The sequence below is a fragment of the Tenrec ecaudatus genome, chromosome 5, assembly GCF_050624435.1.
Source record: "Tenrec ecaudatus isolate mTenEca1 chromosome 5, mTenEca1.hap1, whole genome shotgun sequence".
Classification (NCBI taxonomy): Eukaryota; Metazoa; Chordata; class Mammalia; order Afrosoricida; family Tenrecidae; genus Tenrec; species Tenrec ecaudatus.
In genome coordinates this window covers 166129609-166151990 of record NC_134534.1, presented here as the reverse complement: position 1 = coordinate 166151990, position 22382 = coordinate 166129609, and the positions used below count along the sequence as shown (strand labels likewise).

General features: G+C 36.9%; 1 protein-coding gene across 15 annotated transcripts in view; it reads right to left on the bottom strand.

The window, feature by feature from the left end:
• The window catches only part of KMT2C (lysine methyltransferase 2C), a 327314-nt gene that overhangs the window by 164928 nt on the left and 140004 nt on the right, over positions 1 to 22382 (bottom strand). For all 15 annotated transcript variants that reach the window (XM_075550191.1, XM_075550199.1, XM_075550194.1 and 12 more), the window contains exons 4-6: positions 21084 to 21284; positions 17809 to 17957; positions 12380 to 12489 (exon numbers count right to left, since the gene is read on the bottom strand). In XM_075550191.1, the coding sequence (XP_075406306.1) occupies positions 12380 to 12489; positions 17809 to 17957; positions 21084 to 21284 (460 nt within the window). The remainder of the gene's footprint in view (positions 1 to 12379; positions 12490 to 17808; positions 17958 to 21083; positions 21285 to 22382) is intronic.

Genomic DNA, 22382 nt, shown 5'->3' with positions numbered 1-22382 from the left:
TTGGTTCTGAATGGATTTAAGTACCGGGAACCAGAGCCTTTCGGAGCGTCCTAAATAAAACTAGTGCACAGCAAAAAAAAAAAAGAAAGCAAAAAAGATAGTGATAAGTTTGACTATCTACTAAGTTAATGCTCAAGTACAAATATAATGGATGCAAATAAGGTTAAATTCCCTATCAAAAAACAACTTCAAAATGGACATTGTTTATATAAACAACTACACTCAGAATGGGGCTTCAAAAAGTTCATGAAAAACTTCTGTTTATCTTTCAGTTCCCCTTCTCCACAAACGTTTTGATGGCCCTTAGAAGAATTGTGGCATTCAACTGGGTGGGGCTCTGGAAGAGAAAAACTCTAGAGAATATATATTAATACATACTTACATACATATGTATGACTGAAAATGCCATGGCTTGAGTCAGGCACATCTTAGTCCTCAAAGTAACATCCTTCACTTTCAATACTTGTGCAGCAGATTTACCTAATGCAATACTGATTCCTTTGATCTCCTGACTGCTGCTTCCAAGAGCACTGATTGTGGATGCAAGCAAAATGAAATCTTTGACAACTTCACTCTTTACTTCATTTATCATGATGTGAACTACTGGTCCAGTTGTGAGAATTTTTGTTTTCATTTCACTGAGTTTCAATCTAATCAAGGCTGCAGTCCTTGATATTCTTCAGCAAGTGCTTCCACTTCTTCTCACTTTCAGCAAGGTTGTTTCACCTGCACACTGCAGGTAGTTAGTAAGCCTTCCTAAAATCCTGACGCCAGCTCTGTCTTCAAGTAATCCTGCTTCTGTGCTGACTCACTCTGTATACAGATTGAGTAATAATGGTGAGACAATGCAACCGACACCTCTCCTGCTTTTAAACCAAGCACTACACCCTTTGTTCTGTTTGCACAACTGCCTCTTGACTCACATACAGGTTCTGCATGAGCACACAAACTAGTGTATTGGGATTCCATTCTTCTAAATCTAGCCATAGTTTATGTTCCACAGAGTAAAATGCCTTAACATAGTCAATAAAACCAAGTATACATCTTTCTGTTAGTCTGTTTTCAGCCAAGATCCATTTGACATTGCAGTGGTATCCTCGTTCCACATTCTCTTCTGAAGCTGGCCTGAACCCCGGGCAGTTCGCTGTTAGTGTATTGTCTTAACTGTTATTAGATGAATGTCAGCAAAATCTTACTTACAACTGATATTAATTAATGATATTATTCTATAATTTGAGCATTGTGGTTACTTTTCCTTGGAATGGGTACAAATATGGATCTCTTCCAGTCAGCTGGTCAAGTCCAAATTTGTTGGCATAGATGAGTGTTTCCAGTGATTCATCAACTCGTGGAAACATTTCAATTGATACTCCATCAAGTCCTAAAGCCTTGTTTTTGGATAATGCTTTCAGTGCAATTTGAACTTCTTCCTTCAGGACTCTTGGTTCTTGTTCCCGTGGTAGTTAGGGACTGTCAACTAGACACTCCTGATGAGTGGAGACAAATAGGTCAATCAAGTTGCAGTCTACTGACATCACCCTGATATCTTAAGTTTTTTGTATGATAGCAAGGTAAACAGAGTTCTCTCTCTCTGCCACTTCCCCTTCTTCCTAGCTGGGATTTCACTGGGACTCTGTGCCTGCCACCAGGGGTGGTCCTCCATGCCAGACCTTGAGAGCTGTTAGTGTCCCACCAAGATTCCCACCTTGGCTCCACAGGACTGCACTCTAGCTTGTGAACTCCTACTTTCTGCTTCACCATTCTACATCACTTACCGGTGGCACTGTGAGTCTGAGGAGGGACCTATGGACTGCATTGGTCTATGGACATGAGTTAGATTGGGCTGGGAAGCCTTTAATTATATGTAATTATTACTTAATATAAAGCTCCTTCCTTCTTACATAGATAAGTGTCACTGGATTTGTTTCTCTAGACGACCTGGCCTACTACACTACCTCGTGAATGGCTGAATGTCGACGAGTTCCTCTGGCACAGTACCTCTGTATATTCTTTCCCTAGTCTTTTGATGCTTTCTACATCGTTCAACATCTTGCCCACAGGACCTTCAATATTGCAACTCAAGTCTTTAATTAAAGGGGAAGAAACTTAAATGGGTAGATTGCCCAAAATTATCCAGGAAAGTACAATTTAATCAAATGAGTCTTCAAAAGTAGAGAACATTTTCCAGATAGATATCTGCACCGTTATCTGAAGACAGATATCTGAATGGAAGAAGAATTACAGAGGGGCAACATTACTGGCTGAGAACCTGGAGGGTGGGGATATGAGCTATGGGGTGATGATGACCTCGGCTCAATGGGAAGGAACCCTGGTGGTGCAGTGGTTGGTTAGCGGCTAACTGTAGGGCAGGTAGTTCAAATCCACAGTTGCTCTGCAGGAGAAAGATGCAACAGTCTGCTCCATAAAGATGTATGTAGCCTCAGAAACCTGACGAGGAAGTTATAATTTGTCTTATAAGACTACTTCATGCCTGAACTGATTCTAAAAGAAGGGGTTTTTCAATAGGTCTTTAAGATGTTAGAGGCAAAGAAACAAATTATCCCTTACAGTCTTGAGAAAGCAATAGACCTCTTCTAGTATCGAGCCCCATGAGACACAATAGACTTTTGAGATATAGAATTATGAAGCATAAAATTTTAAGTCTCTAAGTTTGAGCAAAGTTGTTATGGGTAACAGTGTAAAACTAATACAATGTTTAATAGAGTTTAGATTTGGGTGTTAAGGGAGCCCTGGTTCCATAGTAGTTAATCAATTGTTGGAAGCCTCCAGCTGGCTCCCTGGGAAAAAATAAATGCCAGTCAGCTTAGGAAGAGATTTCAGCCTTAGATTCTCTATGAGACAGTTGTATGCTTCCTCTATGGCTATAAGTCAGAATCAACTTGATAGCAATGGGTTTCATGTTTTGGTGTAAGAATACACAAACTAATGAAATAGAAAGGAGCCTAGAGATAGACTCAACTTTATATATTCAATCGATGTTTGGTCAAGAAAATTCAAAGGAATAACACTAGTAGTAGAAAGACACAGCTAAATAAAATATTTGTAATATACAGTCATACTTCAGAGATATAGTGTAGGTTCACTTCAAGATCACTGCAAGACAAATCTCCCCATAAAGAGAGTCACATGAATTTTGTTTGCTTCCTAGTGTATATAAAAATTATGTTTATACGATACTGTTGTTTTTCTACCCCTGTAAAATCAGTCTGGAAACTCACAGGGGAAGTTCTACCCTATCCTATAAGGTCTTTATGAGTCAGAAACGACTTGATGGCTGTGAGAGAGCGAAGAGTTGAATAAATATACAGTAACAGTATGGATAACACTCATAGTCTAATAAATATACAGTAATTGTGGGAACTAGCAAATGTCACACAGAGATGTGAAGAGAGTACATGCTGTTTGAAAAATGGCACCAATAAACTTGCTGTATACAAGATTTCCACAGACCTTCAATTTGTTCAAAAATCTAAGATATCAGAAAAATGCAATCAAGTTCAAGAACACAAGGTATCAGGAAAATGCAATTAAGTAAAGTTCAAGAATACATCTTAATTGATTTCTACAAAGAATATATAATCAGCTCTGGTGGCACTATGGGCTAGAAATTGAGCTGCTAACAGCTTGAGAGATATAGGAGACTGTCTGCTCATATGAAGATATGTAATCTCAGAAATCCTATATCAGGTCACTATGAGTGACCCAAGCAATGGGTTTTGGGGTTTACAAAGAACTACATTGCCTTACAACTCAACAGTAAATGAAAAACAATTTGGAATAAAGGGAGGGAAGGACAAATTTTTGAAAAAATGCTCTACCAAAAATATACAGATGGCAAATAAATAAAAATATCTTCAATTGCATGAGCCATCAAGAAAATGTAATATCAAATTACAATGATATATTTTCAAAACACAGGCAATGCCCAATCTGCCAATAATACAGAACAAATGTCTCCTGTCTTGATGATGGAAATGTAAAACTACAACACTTTTTAAGAAACTGTCAAACTGTTTTCCAAAGATACTTGTAAACAAACTTTTCAATAACTCAACAATTTCACTCCTAGGCACTGAGTCAAGACACATGAAATCATATACACACACAAAGACTATTACACAAGTATTTGCAACTTCATATAAATACTTCCATTTCTATACCATTCTACAAAAGACAAAAACCATAGGGAGAGGAACATATCAGTATTTGCTAAGAGCTACAGTGGTGAAGCTGGGCTGTGTTAGTCCGATTGGACTAGAGAAAGAAATTCATAGTCATTGATATGTGTATAAGAAAAACATTTCAGCCCAGATCAAGTCCATAAGTCTGATATTTTCCCATATGTCCAATACAAGTCTATAATTTCCTCTTCAAACTCATCCAACACATGCAATGATGCCAAATGCAGGAATACCATAGGCCAGTGGGTGGAAAGTCTTGTGGGTGCAGTGGTAGTGGAAGCAACTCAGTGCTGACGTGGGTCTCCATGTGGCACCTCCAGCTCCAGGAATAGTCTCACATAACAGACCTTCCAAGTTTAACTGTTTTTCTGCATAGATACTTAATTCTCTGAAAAACTAATTTCCCATTTCCTTTTAGCTACCATCCAACTTTGTTCCTGTATCAAAATTTGAGGACCAAATTGATAAGGTAATGGGAAATAAAAATTAATTTTTAGGTATGGCTATAACTAATAGTATTCCAAAGTCAAATAATCTTACATTGTCTTGCTCTATTCAGACCTTTCAGTTAGCATTCTAGTGAAGTCATTCATAACTCATTTTTAATGCCTTCCCTATATCTTTGCATTTTAGAAAAACTATTATATATTTCATGGGCATACAGGTAAAAAAAGAGTGTAGAAAGGACTCGTCTAACATGTTACTTGGCATTAGTTATCATTGTGAGAGATAAAAAGTCAAGACTCCTGATGCCCAAATCCTATTAAAAACCATAGTTGTACTTTGTTCAGAAAATATTTTATTATCTCATAATATAAAAATACCCATTGAAATCCTAGGCTAGACCTCCTTAATCCTAATCCAGACTCAATAATTCCTATACACACTCTCCAGCTCTTCCTTCACTGGCCTTCTTTCTCTTTAACATTCTTCTTTGGAAGTTTTGAGATGGTTAAGAGGAAGCCCCCAAAGGAAGGTCTAGAAGAAGCCATTCTATTAAAAAGTTTGAAAGGCAGAAAGCTAAAAGGGTGCTCTGTGTAATGGAGAAATACCTGAAACCTGTAGTAAGGGGGATAACTTGCCCCAACAGACCAGATGTGCCATAGACCCACATTCTTATAAGCTACCACACTTCTCTTAAAGGGATGCTAAAGAGACAGATTTTCCCTTGAAAGCTGCCCTTCAGTTCTGGATGTGTCCTCCTGACTGGATCCATGACCTCCACTAGAGTGGATACTAAAATATTTTTAATCCTCTGATAGAAGATCTCGCAATGGAATCCATCTTGGAGAACAAGAGCACTCCTGTGCACCCAATTAGCAAAGACCAGCCTATTCCCAGTAAACTTCATCCTTTTCCCAAAATTTTTTTAAGTGAGTGATTGAATTAGTGAGAGAGTGAGTGAGTGTGTGAATTAGTGAGAGTGAGAGTGAGTGATTGAATTAGTGAGAGTGAGTGCTTGAGTGAGAGAGTGAGAGTGGATTAGTGAGAGTGAATGAGTGAATTAGTAAGACAGTGAGTGAGTGAGTGAGTGAATTAGTGAGAGAGTGAGTGATTGAATTAGTGAGAGTGATTGAGTGAGAGAGTGAGAGTGAGTGAATTAGTGAGAGTGAGAGTGAGCGAGTGAGAGAGTGAGTTCTTTTCCCAAATTTTAACGAATATGAATACTTATTTGTCCCTTTTTGTTATTGATAGGTGCCAACAAGTTGGTTCTGACCCATAGCAACCTTGTGTACAACAGAATGAAGTACATTCATTTCCCCTTAGCATGGGACAATTACTATGTGTATGAGAAGAATGGTCACTTGGGAGAGGTGATGGTTAAAGGTGAATATAACCTTGTTTCCTAACAACACTAACGTGCTTCTCTCTTTTAAATAAATACTTTCATTCCTATGGAAAAAAATTTGGCTTTCTCTGATTATTCTTATTCATACAAAAGCAAGAGCCCTCTTTTATAGTTTTGGCTGGTAAACAGCACCCCTCACGCCCCAACCACATGAGAATTTAATTTGCCAACAGTACTAGTTAGGAAAATTGACTATAATTCCAAACTTGGTACTTAATCTCAAAGATGTTTTTATATGGTTTAATTCAGCACAGCCAAAATAAAACTCATGAAGTTCCTTCATACTCACACTTGAAACTACAAAGACATTTGCACCTTCTACAACTCTCTAATTCATAATGAATCGAAAGTTACCATTTCTATCGCGACAATTCATCTCCATCTCACACCTAAGCTCATAAACTTACATTCAGTCACCTTGATTAAACAGCAATCCTAAACATATTTGTTTCCCATTAAACCTCTTCGAATAAACTACAAAAAAACTAGATGCACTCAGATCTGTTAGTGTGGTCCTTGTATCAACAAATGTCATTGTTAAATTTTCTCAGCTTGAAATGCAAAGCTAAGAAGTTTTCATTTCTATATTCTACTTGTTGTTACATGCCATTGAGTCAGTTTAGAAAGTGGTTTGTCTAGCTTCTTGTCCAAAGTGTAATCTAATATAAATTACAAGTATCTAATGTAGTGTGAGCAACCATTCAGATAAAATGGGAGTTTTCCTGCAAAATAAAAATAGGTATTTTAGCAAGGTATTTCAATATACTCTTCTTATTCCTGGCCTAGGAATCTGGGCAACCAAGGCTTCAGGTGTCCGTCCCTAGCCTGATGTCCAACCTATAGATTTCCAACTTGTCATTTTCCCAATAGGCATGTGAACCAATTCCTTAAAGTACTAGGTGTACTTCAAGATAGACTTTGAAATGTCCTGTTTGATGATGATATGCAACACAACTTCTCCAGGATCTGTCATTCTCGGCATAGTATACTAAGAGATTTTCTGGTTCAAAATGGCCAATGAAGGTCTATTTCAGCTTACCAACACTTAGAATATCAATCTTTATGTGTTCCATTTCATTTTGACGACTTACAATTATTCTGGATTCATACTTTGCACATCCCAAGCTCCATTATTAATTGATCTTTACAGCTGTTTCTTTTCATTTTGAATCATACCATTTCAGCAAATTAAGATCCTGGAGGCTTTACTCCCAGAGGTTTTACTCCAGCCACATCACTATGGTTGAATCTTACTGTTATTTTATTTTACTTATTTATTACTAAATAATTTTATTGGGGGGCTCTTACCTCTCTTATCACAATCCATACACTCATCCATGATAATTTTCTCACTTTTTTAACGTTTTATTAGGGGCTCACACAACTCTTATCACAATCCATAAATACATGAATTGTGTAGAGCACATCTGTACATTCATTGTCCTCATCATTCTCAAAACATTTGCTCTCTACTTAAGCCCTTGGCATCAGGTCCTCATTTTTCACCTCCCTCCCCACTCTCCCCTCCCTCATGAGCCCTTGATAATTTACAAATTATTATTTTGTCATATCTTGCCCTGTCCGACGTCTCCCTTCACCCTTGTCCGTCCCCTAGGGAGGAGGTCACATGTAGATCCTTGTAATCAGTTCCCTCTTTCCAACCCACTCTGCCTCTACCCTCCCAGTATCGCCACTCACACCCCTGGTCCTGAAGGTATCGTCTACCCTGGATTTTCCCTGTGTTTCCAGTTCCTATCTGTACCAGTGTATATCCTCTGGTCTAGCCAGACTTGCAAGGTAGAATTCGGATAATGATGGGGGGGTGGGGGGGGAGGAGCATTTAGGAACTACAGGAAAGCTGTAGTTTTCATCAGTGCTATATGGCACCTTCACTGACTCATCTCCTCCCCTAGACCCCTCTGCAAGGGGATCTCCAGTGGCCGACAAACGGGCTTTGAGTCTCCACCATGATAATTTCAAAACATTTTCTTTCTACTTGAGCCCTTGATATCAGTTCATTTCCCCTTCTCCCTCCCTCACTTGCCCTCCTCCCACCTGAACCCTTGATTATAGATTATTATTTTCATATCTTACATCATCCTGTTGCCCTTCAGCCACTTTTCTGTTGTTTGTCCCCCTGGGAGGGGGTTATAATTGATCCTTGTGAACCTTCCCCACCCCTACCACCCACCTCCCTTAGCCCCTTACTTTTAAAAAGTATCTCTTCCTCAGTCAAACTTTTCGTGCTCTCTGATCTGAGGGGCTCCTCTTCTGGCACTATCTCTGCCAATGTTCTGCTTCTAGTTAGGAGGTTTTCAGTATCTGACAAGGTTTTGATGCTATTCATAGATTTTAAGTGGCTAATTTTCATAAGTAGGCAGCCTATCCATTCTTAGTCTGCTCTTAGTATGAAAGTTCTGCTGAAACCTATTCACTTTGGGTCACCCTGCTGGTAATTGAAACACCAGCAATACAGCTTCCAGCAACACACAAGCCACTACAGGACAAGAAACTGACTCAAGTGGTGGTGTAATGATTTATAGCCTTAGAAATCTCATGGGGGCAGTTCTACTCTGTCTGTAGGGTTACTATGAGTCAGCAATGATTTGATGGCAGTCAGTGAGTAAATGAATGAATCTGAAAGTATTGAATCTGGAAATGTTTTTAAACAAATGTTTCAAAAACATACTGTATTTTAAACATTTTAAGTGTAGAGTATTTTTAGCATGTACATGAAAATTTTATGACCAACGTCTCCGTTCACCCACTTTTTGTTGTCTGTCCCCCTGGGAAGGTATTATCTGTAGATTGGGATGGGTTCCCCCCACCCTCTCCTCCTGGTATCGCTACTCTCATTATTGGTCCTGAGGGGTTTATCTGTCCTGGATTCCCTGCGTTTCCAGCTGTGATCTGTACCCATGTCAATGTACAAGTTTTTAATGACAAATTTTTGACACACTTTCATTGTTTCCGGCAACAAAATATCAACAATAGTTCATATCCTTCATTAATCAGTTAACACGTAAATAACAACAAAAGGAAAACACCTATTTATTTCCTATCCTAAAAGGTCAGTAAGGTTCATTTTGTTGTATGACCATTAAGTTATATTACTTCCCTTCTTTATATAATATTCTTCACATTCACAAAGTAATGCAGAACATCTTCTGAAGTAGTTCATGAAAGAAACGGCTCTCACCTATCCATCACAGGTTTGATCTGACCATCCAACTATGTTCAGACTGTAAAATTTACTACAATGTGATCATTTCTCTCTTCTTTTTAATGCACTAATTTCTTAAACAAATAGGGGATTCTGATGTTTTGGGATGCTATTTAGTAGGTTCTGACTTGTAGTAACTGTACAACAGAACGAAACACTGGGTTCTGGACCATCCTCATAATTGTTCTTATGATTGATGGGGCCATCGTTTCAGCTCTTGTATCACTCCATCTTTCCTGGGGTTTTCCTCTTTTTTGCTGCTCCCTTACTCAAGGTGATCATTCTTGTAAATTAATGGGGTTATTTTTATCATTGCTTATAAGAATTCAAAAATGACAGGTCCTTGTCTCAATTACAGTTTAAAAACCTTTTTATTGTTATTGTTAGATGCTGTCAATTCTGTTCTGGCTCACGAGGATTCTATGAACAACAGAACAAAATACTACTAAGACGTGCGTCATCCTCATAATCACTGTTATGCCTGAGCTCACTGTTGTAACCACTGTGTCAATACATCTCGCTGAGGGGCTTCCTCAAGCATGGTGTACTTTTCCAAGAAATGATCCCTCTTGATAAACTGCTCAAAGTACGTGAGACAAAGTCCACACCATCCTCATGTCTAGAGAAATTTCAAGATGTACTTCTTCCAACATTGATTTGTTTGTTCTTCTGGCAGTCCTGGTTTACCCAATAAACCATGACATACCAAAAAACACCAAAAACATAATTCAAAGGAAACAGTTGGTACTATTACTTGGGTCACATACATTTTAGTCCTCAAGGATACAAATTCACTTTTTTAACACTCTGAAGAGGTCTCTGCAGAAGAGTCACCTAATGCACTGTCATTTGATTTCCTAATTGCTGTTTCTATGAATGTTGATGGTGAGTATGTATAAAATCCTTGATCACTCAGTGTTATTTTTCTTTAATTTATCATGATGTTGCTTATTGTTCTAGTTGTGAGGATGTGTTTCATGTTGGAGTGTAGACCATACTGAAACTCTAATCTTTGTTCCTCGTCACGTGCAAAAATCTACAAACCCTCTTCATTTTAGAATGACTATCTCAGGTGCTAATGGGCCTTCCTCCAATCCTGATGCCTTGTTTTTCTCCACATAATCCAGTTTCTTGGATTATTTGCTTAGCAAAAAGACTGGTAAGTATAGTGAAAGAATCAACCCTGATGCACATCTCTTTTGACTTTACCATGCAGTATATATCCTGGTCTATGTACAGGTTCCTCATGAGCAAATTAATACTCTTCTGGTTTTTGTACAGGTTTCTCATGAGCAAATTAATACTCTTCTGGTCTATGCACAGGTTCCTCATGAGCAAATTAATACTCTTCTGGTCTATGCACAGGTTCCTCATGAGCAAATTAATACTCTTCTGGTCTATGCACAGGTTCCTCATGAGCAAATTAATACTCTTCTGGTCTATGCACAGGTTTCTCATGAGCAAATTAATACTCTTCTGGTCTATGCACAGGTTCCTCATGAGCAAATTAATACTCTTCTGGTCTATGCACAGGTTCCTCATGAGCAAATTAATACTCTTCTGGTCTATGCACAGGTTCCTCATGAGCAAATTAATACTCTTCTGGTCTATGCACAGGTTCCTTATGAGCAAATTAATACTCTTCTGGTCTATGCACAGGTTCCTCATGAGCAAATTAATACTCTTCTGGTCTATGCACAGGTTCCTCATGAGCAAATTAATACTCTTCTGGTCTATGCACAGGTTCCTCATGAGCAAATTAATACTCTTCTGGTCTATGCACAGGTTCCTCATGAGCAAATTAATACTCTTCTGGTCTATGCACAGGTTCCTCATGAGCAAATTAATACTCTTCTGGTCTATGCACAGGTTCCTCATGAGCAAATTAATACTCTTCTGGTCTATGCACAGGTTCCTCATGAGCAAATTAATACTCTTCTGGTCTATGCACAGGTTCCTCATGAGCAAATTAATACTCTTCTGGAACTCCCATTCTTTGTATTCTTTCCATAATGTGTGATGATCCATGGAGTTGATCCATGCAGTTGGATGCTTTTGCTTAGTCAACAAAATACAGATAAACATCCTTCTCGTAGTCACTGCTTTCAGTTAAGACCCATGTGACTTCAGAAATGATAACCCTTGATAATTCTTTCCTCTTCTGAATTGGTTTGAATTTTTAGCAGTTCCTTAATAATGTATTACTGCAACTGCTTAAAAGCCTTAACTATATTCAATTTAGCAATGCCCATATGCCCTTTTTGAATAAATTTCCAATTTTAACATTCCCTTGAAAATTGCTTCCCCCCAAATACTTGGCAAAAAAACCAAAGAGGATTTAGAGATATTAAAGCAATTTCATTCCATATGGTCAATGGTCACTGTTGAATGTTTTTGTTGTTGTTTGCTTGTGTTTTCTTCAAAATTACATTAAAATCACAGTGAAAACTTTAAAAGATAACATACTGTTTGAATGAAATTACTTTGAGATAATGCTAAAAAGATTAATTAAATTGACAATTTGACCTAAAAGAAAAAATTTTATCAATTTAGAAATATCAAGCAGAGCTAGTCAATAATGTAAACTAAAGGTCTGTCAATTTGTGCTTCCCTTCTTTTAGATCTTCATCAAATCCCTTTATCTCAACTAAGAGCCCTATGGATGGATGTACAACGCAATATAGGAACTATCATTTCTAAAATTTTTTATTTCTGATTTTAATGTAAACTATTTTAAAGACTTTACTGAATAGCTTATATTCTTTAAGAGTTTGTGCAAACTACTCGTTAATATAAACTAATACATTTATATAGTTAAAATTAAATAATTCTTGCAAGTGAGCCTTTATATTGACTAGAATAAATGTTAACGAGCCCTGATAACCAAGTGGTTTAACACATCTGGTAACTGAAATGTTCTAATCCGTCAGCTGTTCCATGGGAGAAAGATATAGCAATCTGTTTCTGTCAAAAATTACAGCTTTGTAAATCCTATGAGACAATTATACTCTGCCTTAAAAGGTCACTGAGCCAGAATAAATTCAACAGAAAACAATACAAAAAATAATTTAAAACTATGGTTTAAATACATGCTATTCCACTTACTTCTGTGCTCCCTGAGACAACAGCTTTGTCCACATTCACCAATGATGGTTCTTCTATCTGACATGATCCCAGTGACCACTCCACACAACGGCGATGAGCCCAGCAAGTGCCTAAAATGATCAAAGTGAAAAACAGTAAGCAAACAGGTTTTAATAATACAATAATTATGGAATGCCGTATTTTTGTATTATGCTTCCTCATACAAATTGGAATACAAATACCATACAACCCAGCAATCCCTCTATTCAATATATTCCCTAAACCAGAAGTTCTCAATCTGTGGGTCGCTACCCCTTAGGGAAGTCAAACGACTCTTTCACAGGGGTCACCCCATTCATAACAGTAACAAAATTAAAGTTATGAAGAAGCAATGAAAATAATTTTATGGTTGGGGGGGGGGGTCACCACAACGTGAGCAACTGTAGGAAAGGGTCATGGCATTAGGAAAGTTGAGAACCACTGCCCTAAACAAAGCAAAAGCAGGTAAGATATATGCACATCCATGTTCATGGCCACACTAGTCACAACCGCAAAAAGAAACAACCTAAAAAGCCATTAGTAGAATAATGATAAAATTTTGAAATATCTCATGATATGGATGGCTTCAGAGAATATTATTATGCTGAGTAAAATCAGTCACAAAAAGGCAAATATTCTATGAGAACCTTGTTATTAAAAAAAGCAAATCAAGATAAAAGGTTTCATATCAAGAGACCGATTTTGATAGTTACTGGAGATACAGGAAAAGAAGGAAGAAAAAGCAATATATTCGAGATAGATAAGTGTTAACTTGGTTGAAGGAGAAGATATCTTCTGAGACAGAAAAAGGAAAATAAAAGGGGGTGGGACAGGGTAAGTTATTGGGGGAATTGATAAGCAGTTAAAGTTGTTGAATATGAAAATAATTTGATATGTAATACACAATAAAAGTTTTTTAAAAGAAAACATGCAAGCTAATATATATAGAAACATAAAACCCTAAATCAACTCTAACTTGTAAACACACAATTGCTAGATGCCTTTGAGACCATTGCAAAAGCCTCAACAGTACAGACTAGAATAGCCTCAGAGGGTTGCACCGCTGTCATCTTTATATACAGAGTCTCGGTGGCAAAGTGGTTAAGTGCTAACTACCTAGGCTGGTAGTTCAAAACACTAGGTGCTCTGAGAAAAAAAGGTGTGGCGATATGTTTCTTTAAAGTTTGCCCCTCCCCACCCCCAAAAAATGTAACCTTGGGAACTCTACAGGGTAATTCGTCTCAATTCAATAGGATCACTATGTGTCTAAATCAACTTGATAATACACAGTTAACAACAACAATCTCAATGGGAGCCGGCTGACAGATCTTTAATGCTACAGATGAGATGGTGGATTTAAGTCACCAATTGTTCGGTGAGCATGCCCCATCCACCTGTCTATTGTTGCTGTCAAGTTAATTCTAACACACAACATTCTACAAAGCACAGCAGAACCACCTCATAGGGTTTCTAAGTCTATAAATCTTTAGCAAATCTTTCTCCCATGGAGTGGTTGGTGGGTTCAAATCATCAGTCTTTCAATTAGTAGTCACTAGGGTTCCTTAAATACATAACAACATTCTTTTCAGGCAGTAAATGTAGTTCCATTTGGACAATTCCACCATAAGTCAGTTCTTAATAAATCAAGCACCTATTTTCCCCTGTACTTATCACCAACCTTTCTTATCAGTATTTTTATAACTCCAGTATTTGTCATTATTTCCTGAGATATATAATTAATCGTGTGTTATCTTGTCCAGTCCACCCTTGAATTTTTCCATGGCTTCAACAAGAGTGCTTTCTGCTTCTCCATTAACACACATTATGCCAAATCTGCATCTGAGGGGACGAGACTGCCCTAAGTCTCAAAGGAACCTTCCTGCGCCTTCAGACGTTCAAAAAGACTGAGTGCTTGAGTTTGAACCATCAGTAAACTCATAAGAGCCCTTTCCTGGTTTTGTTTTTCTATCCAACAGCTTCTTCAACGTGTGGACTGGCCCTTAACTCTTCTTGGTTAAAATTGTTGATTTTGTATCAATCACTCCAAAATCTTTAATAAAGGTTAAAAAAAAGCCAACATAGTCTTTCCTCATGTACTATTCTGCCAAGTTTCTTTCCATTATCATAGGTCTTAATGATCCTCATCTTTATATCCATGTCTGAAGTTTTCCTCCCCCTTTTTTGGACTGTAATTGAAAGTGGGATGCCTTCTTTTGCTGCAGATCTCATTGGGCGTATAAACAATACATGTGTTACAGTATGAGAAACTTGAAAAGCTCAGCATCAATATACTACTACTGCTCTTGCTAGTACAAATACTGAATAAGATCACACTCTAGACCTCATCTAAGAATCCCTGGTGGCATAGCGAATATGTGTTGGTCTGCTTACCACAAGGTCAGCTGTTTGAAACCACCAAGTCACTCAAGAGAAAAATGGGGTTTTCTATTCCTATCAAGAGTTAAGTCTTAAAAATTCACAGGGGCTGTTCTCCTCTGTCCTACAGGGTCACTAAGAGTCATTACCAACTCAATGGCAGTGTGCCTGGTTTGGGGTTTGGGGCAGGCCTAAAAAGCTCTAGTGGTACTATGGGGTAGGTATTGGATGCTAACCATGGGGCGCTGGAAGTACACACTCACGAAGAAGTGCACGAAGAAAAGCTACTTGTGCCATTACTTTATGTGACAGCCATTATGGAAGCAAGTACAAAAGCAATCCCAAGACTATCAAGAAAGAAGTGTCACCAACAGATGCCTGTCTGAAGTGGCAGAGGTAGCAGAGGCTGCAGCATGGAGACCATGAGACAAAGCAAGAGCCATGCTGAGACAGAGCAGACAAGGGGTGCCAAGACTATGAAGCAGTGAGGCAGGACAGCAAGTAGGCTTCCTGGCACATGGAGGCAGGGGACAAGTACTGAGTACATGACTGAGAACCTAACAAACAAAAAGTTTTGTTGTCTGCTTAGGAAAAGCATTTTTTTTGTAGAAGAATGACTGCATCCTTAATGTTTTCTGATCCTGACTTATGGTAGCCTTTTAATTTCTTCATAAACCCCATAATCATATTGTCTGTGCATTTTGTGTTGCCATTACAATGGAATAACTGAACCCAACAGAAAAGTAGAGTGCTGTGGAGGCATGACTGGTATCAGAAAAAAGTAAAAGGATAGAGAGGTTGGCATGTGTAACTTCTGCTTGTGGCAAATAGCCTTAGGCTGATGTGGTGCTGGATTCCCCTTCTTCCTTATGTAGCCAGAGGAGGGGTCAGATGTGGGCCCCATGCCTAATTATTTACTTGTGTAAGAAGTGGAATTTGTTGCCGTGGCTCTGCCTTGGCTAATATTCAGGTTGGCTTATACTCGAGTAATATACAGTATACATATGGCTGTCTCTTACATCATCTAATATATCCATTCACCTACAATTCTTTCATTCACCTACATTTCTGTTATTCGTTTACCTCAAATGAGGTTATACATTCATCATTGCTATCAGTTACTCTTTCCCCACCTCCCTTCCCATACCCTTAGGGAATTATTACTCTCATTACTATTTCTGAAGGGTTTAATCTATCTTGGATTTCATGCATCTAACGACCTTAATTATACAAATAAACACACACAGGTCTAACAAGATTAATGAGGTGGAACTAAGACCATAATAGTATGGGAAGGAAATATTAAAGAACTAGAGGATATTTATATGTTTCACCAGAGATATACTATATCCTGATTATATAATTCCTTCAATGGTGCCCTTCTGTGAGGGACTGTCCAATTACCTTAACGGTGGATTTTGGGTCTCCATGTTGTTTATGTTCCTTCATGTCAATATCATTGCTTGTTTCTGAATGTCTGATACTTCCCATCAACACCTCATGATCACATAGGCTACTCTGCTTCTACCTTGGGACTTTGTTGCTCCCTTGCTAAATGGCCACTTCTTTAACTTCTACCTTTAAGACCCAGGCACGTATCTTTTAATAGCTGGGCACCATCAGCTTTCTTCACCACATTTGCTTCTTCACACACTGTGTCTTCAGCAATCATGTTAGGAAGGTATCGCAGAATACCACATTATTCAAGAAAACTATTCTTGGACTGAGGTAAGATTTAAGTAGAGGCTCAAAGTCTATCTGCCTCCTTATTATATTTATACACACACACACACACACACACACAAATACAAGTATCTCTATATACTTACCATATATACTCAAGTATAAGCCAACCCAAATATCAGCTAGGGCACCTAATTTTACCAAAAAATTGCATTAAAAATGTGCTGAAAAACTCGGCTTGTAAACGAGTATATATGGTACTTCAATACATATTGAATTTTATACCTATATATAATTTTTACTTTATTCTTTCCTCTTGCCCCACTATCATCCTTCACCTCTCAGTAGTTAATCTTGGATACATTTCAATTTATCAAACGCAACAAGGTACACTACTTTGATTGTTATCTATAATGGCTAAAAGGAATGTAAGGGGTATGAACTGCAGCGAGTAGAAAAACACAGCTTCTGGGGTTACTAGAAAATCTAAGGTCCAAGTTCAAACCTACCAAATAAAGCCCTTGCAGTAGAGCTCAGAAATATATGCTTTAACAAGCCTTACAGGTAATTCTGATACAAGCAAAAAACACTGAATTAGAAAAGAAAGCATTACAAAAGAACAAGTTACCCAAAGCTTCTTTCTTCAACAAGGAAGTTTAGTTTCTAGTCATTTTACTCTAAAATAGTATAAGATATACTTGACATATTTACATAGACCATCCAGATTACTTTGTAGTAATTTACAGATAACAAAGGCAAATAGATTATATACAATCACTTATTCCCATCTATTCTGTAACAAGAGCAAAATATGTAATAACAGTTCTATCTTTAAATTCTCTACATTTGAACTACTATCAATCAATCTGAAGTTCTGTACAATAAAATTTTCTTTAAAACTCTTAAGAGCACAATGTCACATGCATGAGTTACAAAACTGTTTTAATAGGTAACTTACATGTCCAAGATCTGTTTTTCACCTCTATATTAAATAGACTCAATTTGCAATTTTCTTTCTCTAAGTTGTCACATATCCTCTAAGATTCTCTCTTGCCTCATTTGTCAAACTATGATACGAATTCTCACACAAGATAAATGCAACTATTTACAACAGCATTAAGCTCAGTGTTATCACTAACCAGGTATTATGCAAATTGTTGTTAGTAGACTCTCAAGTAGATTCTGACTCATGGCCAAACCAGGCATATTTAAACAATGACATTTTTACAATGTGATTACAATAATTTCTAAGCGAAAGGTATTTACTACTGAGTTGATAATTCACTACAATTACTGAATCCTTATAGAGATCAAGAGGTAATTATTATTGAAGACCTACTTAATGATCCTACCTGCTGAATCAAATAAGGCCTGGACATCGATGGCATCTGGAAGGCCAACCAGACTGAGTTCATCCCATAATTTGCCAGCCTGATCATCTGTAGCGGTTTGGGTGCTTACACTTACACATGATCTTACACTCTGCTGAGGAGATCGTTCTCTGAAAAAATAAAAATAAATAAGGTAGATATGAAAATGACCTCAAGTAGAAAATTGTTTTCTTTTCTAAAAAACTAAACACAATGTAATGCTGCAACAATTTTAATTTATTAGGCATAAACTGTATAACATAACTCTTAGAATCCATCTGTTATTATGCATAGTATAATATAAAACTGGGTTATTAATATCATGTGAGCAATAACTAGGGAAAAATTGTTTCAAACCCCATGAGGAAATGTTAAAAGTGAGGATTGCAAATTTATTTTGCCAATCTACATGTTTAAGAAAAAATAAAAGATACCTTCATGTTCTATTTAGAAACCAATTGTAACACATAAAATGGATATTCCTTTGGCCTTACATGCTACAAAGCTGATGAAATCAGAGATTTTAAATTTGCTCTATCTTAAATGAGAACTAAAATAACAGAAATGGGTTAATTTTATGTAAATAAAGACTAATTCCCAGGAGAAATAAAAACCCACTACAACATGTGAAGAGAGAGGCAGAGGGAGTAAAACATATCAGCTATAGCTTTCTTATGGTTCCATCAACAGGACCATATGGCCCCGTCAACAAATCTTGACAGCAGTTCTGTGACATGACGTTGGGAGACTGTAACTCACATATTAGAAGTAAAATGCAAAAGCAAAGTAGGTACTAATGGCACAGGGAATAAGCAAGCATAACAGAAATAACTACAGTAAAACAACAGGTGTTGAATAAGGTATACAATAAATGGAGAGATTTCAGACTTTCAACTTTAGGTATTATTTGAGATCATTAAGTAAACAAAGATGATTACTATTGTGTTTAACATAAAATATGGGAAATCAGACGACTGCCACTAAAACTTTAACCTTCTCCTGATATCATAATATTTAACCTCATCATAAATCTGGATTAAATCACTATTGAATATAGATCATAACTCACTGCACTTCTGTATGCTGGATATTTATCATGATTCCTATTAAGAGAAAATCAGCACAATGACCAGGGTACTAAACATTTTTATACCTGGAATCATTGAAAGAAAAGAAGTATTAACATATTTTAATAAGTACATTAAATATCAAACCATTTAAAAATAATCAATTATTTTTATGTTCAGCATTAGAAATGCAAAAATAATCACTTTTAGCTTCAGCATGCTGTGCTAAATTTTAATTCTTGATTTTAAAAATGCCCACCATAAAAATGAGAACAAATGCTTTCCTATGATATAAGCTTCCTTCCTTACAAATATAATCTTCATTATTAAGTTCTATTATCTTATTGAGAATGGGGGGAGACTAAAACTTTACCTTTAAAGCAAATGCATTATTTTTAACATTGTTTTCTCAATCTGACGGAGCTGAAGTTATAAAAATTAAAGGAATAACTAATCATCCTATTACTAACTCATTCCTCACCAGCAGCTTGAGCAAATTCAACCTTCAGAGTGGTTTCTATGTATGAACCATATCATTAAATTGTCAATATCAGTCCTAAAGATGAAAGCTGCCAGCAGCTTAACTAAAACATAAACATTCCAATTTTTAAGTTGTAAATAAAAGGAAAGAGGAAATGAAAGCATATTTTTATATTTACTACAACAGAGGGAAGCAATTGTTAAACCTTTTCAATTTGCGGGGAAAAAAGGCTTTATCTTGTTTATAGTTTATTAGAAACACATTTGAAAAGCATTACAATCTAAATAAATTATACAACTAGTTTTAAAATTTTATAAACGTACTTCATTATTAAGACCCATAAATTGACTTTCATTACTTAAAAACTCTGTTTATGCTAAGGTACACACATAAAACAAAACCAAACTCATGGCCATCAATGTGATAACTCATATCAACCCTATAGGGCAGGGTAGAACCGCCCCTGTTGAGTTTCTGAGAGCCATACTCTCGGAATAGAAAGCCACATCTTTCTCTTAAGTACATAGTGAGACTTTCTTTAAACCAAGGCCCTTTTTATGTAATTGTCTGACCCCATAAAGTTTACACTAAAAATTCGCTTTCCTTATAAAACTAAACAAAGCCAAGCATATTTCCCAAAGAAGGTTACAAGTAATTGTCAATACTCAAAGCAGCACATAAAGTCCATTAAATTTGTTGACGGACATTGTAAGTCTGCTGACTTGTGATACATTTTATGAAGTTGTGAGCACTCAACTGACAACCCCAGCATATCTGTAGGTTTCCTTAAAATATTCCACCTTACATAAAAGATTTTATTTCTTGTTAGTTTACTTTCCTACTTCAAATCTTCAAGCCATTGGGAGCAGTGTAATATAAGAGTCAATCAAATGTATATACACAATAATGTTTCAGTACTTAAATCTGGATATGGACCAAGTAAGAACTTCAATGGTTACATCATCATCATCAAGCAGAAAAAAAGTTAGCTGCTAAACTAAACCAATTTTTCACTTTCTCATCAACTACAGAATCTTCTACCACTACAACCAGCAGAGCCAAGTCGACAGTCAGATGACCCTTCGTCAAAATTGTAAGCACATTTCAAAAGGAAAAAAAAGAAAAAGATTAAGTTCAATGAGAGTTTTAGGTAACCACAATATGCCTATGAATACATACCTACATATATAGTGGTATAAATACCTTATATTTTTTTTTATTCTTTGAAAAAGCATCTTTGTTAACTTTAGAAGGTGCAATCGAGTCAGTTTCTAATAACCTAAAAAATTATAACACTGTTTTATAATGAGAGCTTCTATAGGACTGATCAACCAGTTCTGAACATGGACCATTAAAAACAAAAGGGTACAAAATGGACCTTCGTAGTGAAAAATTTTTCTAGTTTGGTTACTGTGTTACAAAAATTTATTCCAGAGATTCTTCTTTCCATGTATGAATTAATCCAATGCTTTTAAAATTTTTCTTTCAAAACATACACATATGGATTATGTTAATAAAAACATTTTTAATAAAAATAAGATTTGAGGAAAAGGATATTTTTGGATTATTGATTCATCCATTATCCTGTGCATATTAAAAACTATAACTGTTTTAACAGTTACTCTACTATGTATCTATAAGCACTCTCATAAAAATAAACTATATATAAACTTATTTCTGCCCAACAATTAAAATTCAAAATTGCTTACTTTCTCTGTCCTCTTTGTTTTCGTGGTGCTGAGTTTTGTATTTTCTCACAGGTCCCATTGCCGTTGTCATCAATGGCCTTCTTGATAGAAGGGTGGTTTTTCCGTGGCAAGATAAATCCAGGAGTTACTCTGAATTGTTTTAGGTCTCCTTGTCCTAAGGAACTTTTTTCACCACAGTAGCAAAAAGCGCAGAGTTGTTCACTAGCAAAAAAAAAAAAGGAAAAGTTAGTTGACAAAGGAGAAAAGTAGCTTCACTGACAGGTAATGACCAAAACTTGTGCTTTAAAAACATGTAAGTATAAAATATGCCTTTAGTACCAGATAACCTTTTCAATATATATTCCAGTCTATTCAGTAATTATATCATAAGAGCAATTAAGCTTAATGAACATTATATACTTTCAATTCTAATTTTCCACAGCATGATTTTTCTTTTAAAAAGTAAATATATCAAAGTAAAAAATTATTCTTCGATACTAGTCCTGCATCATGGCAGAGTAGACAGGTAGGCTACACAGACCCTTTATAACAAAGATACAGAGATCAAATGAATCAGAGATACAGATGATAATCCGACCCTGAATTTCAGGGAAAAGTCCAGAGAAGTGTATCAAATATTGAGTAGAAGAAGCAGCTAAACAAATTGCTCAAAGAAGGAGTTAAGAGAAAGATGTATTGTAAACTGGCCTGACAGCTGACAGTTTTGAACTTCTGCAAGCAGTGCTCCAATTGGAGCACCAATGCCTTATCAAATACACTCACCAAATACCACATAATTGCCTACCCGGGTGCTGGCCACCAGGAAGATGCCATTTACCCCTTGTTCCCTGCACCTTCCCACCAACCTAAATGTGCAGTTCTACTTTTCGTCTCTCTTACACACACAGACACACACACACACACACACACACACACACAGCACTATTGAAAGGATGAGTTCTCAAAAAAAACCAGGATTGTGAATGAGGGGGAGTGCAGAGTGGGGACCCAAAGCCCATCTGTAGGCAACTGGAACCCCTTAGAGAAGGGTCACAGGGAGACAAGCCAGTCAGGGTGCAGTGTAGCAATGATGAAACATACAACTCTCCTATAGTACCGAAATGCCCCCCCACCGCCCCACCCCCTCTATCATAATGCCAATTCTACCTTACAAATCCGGCTAGACCAGAGGATGTACACTGGTACAGACAAGAAATGAAAACACAGAAATCCAGGGCAGATGATCCCTTCAGGACCAGTGGTAAGAGTGGTGATGTCGGGAGGGAAGAGAGAGGGAAGGTGGGGTAGAGAAGGGGAACT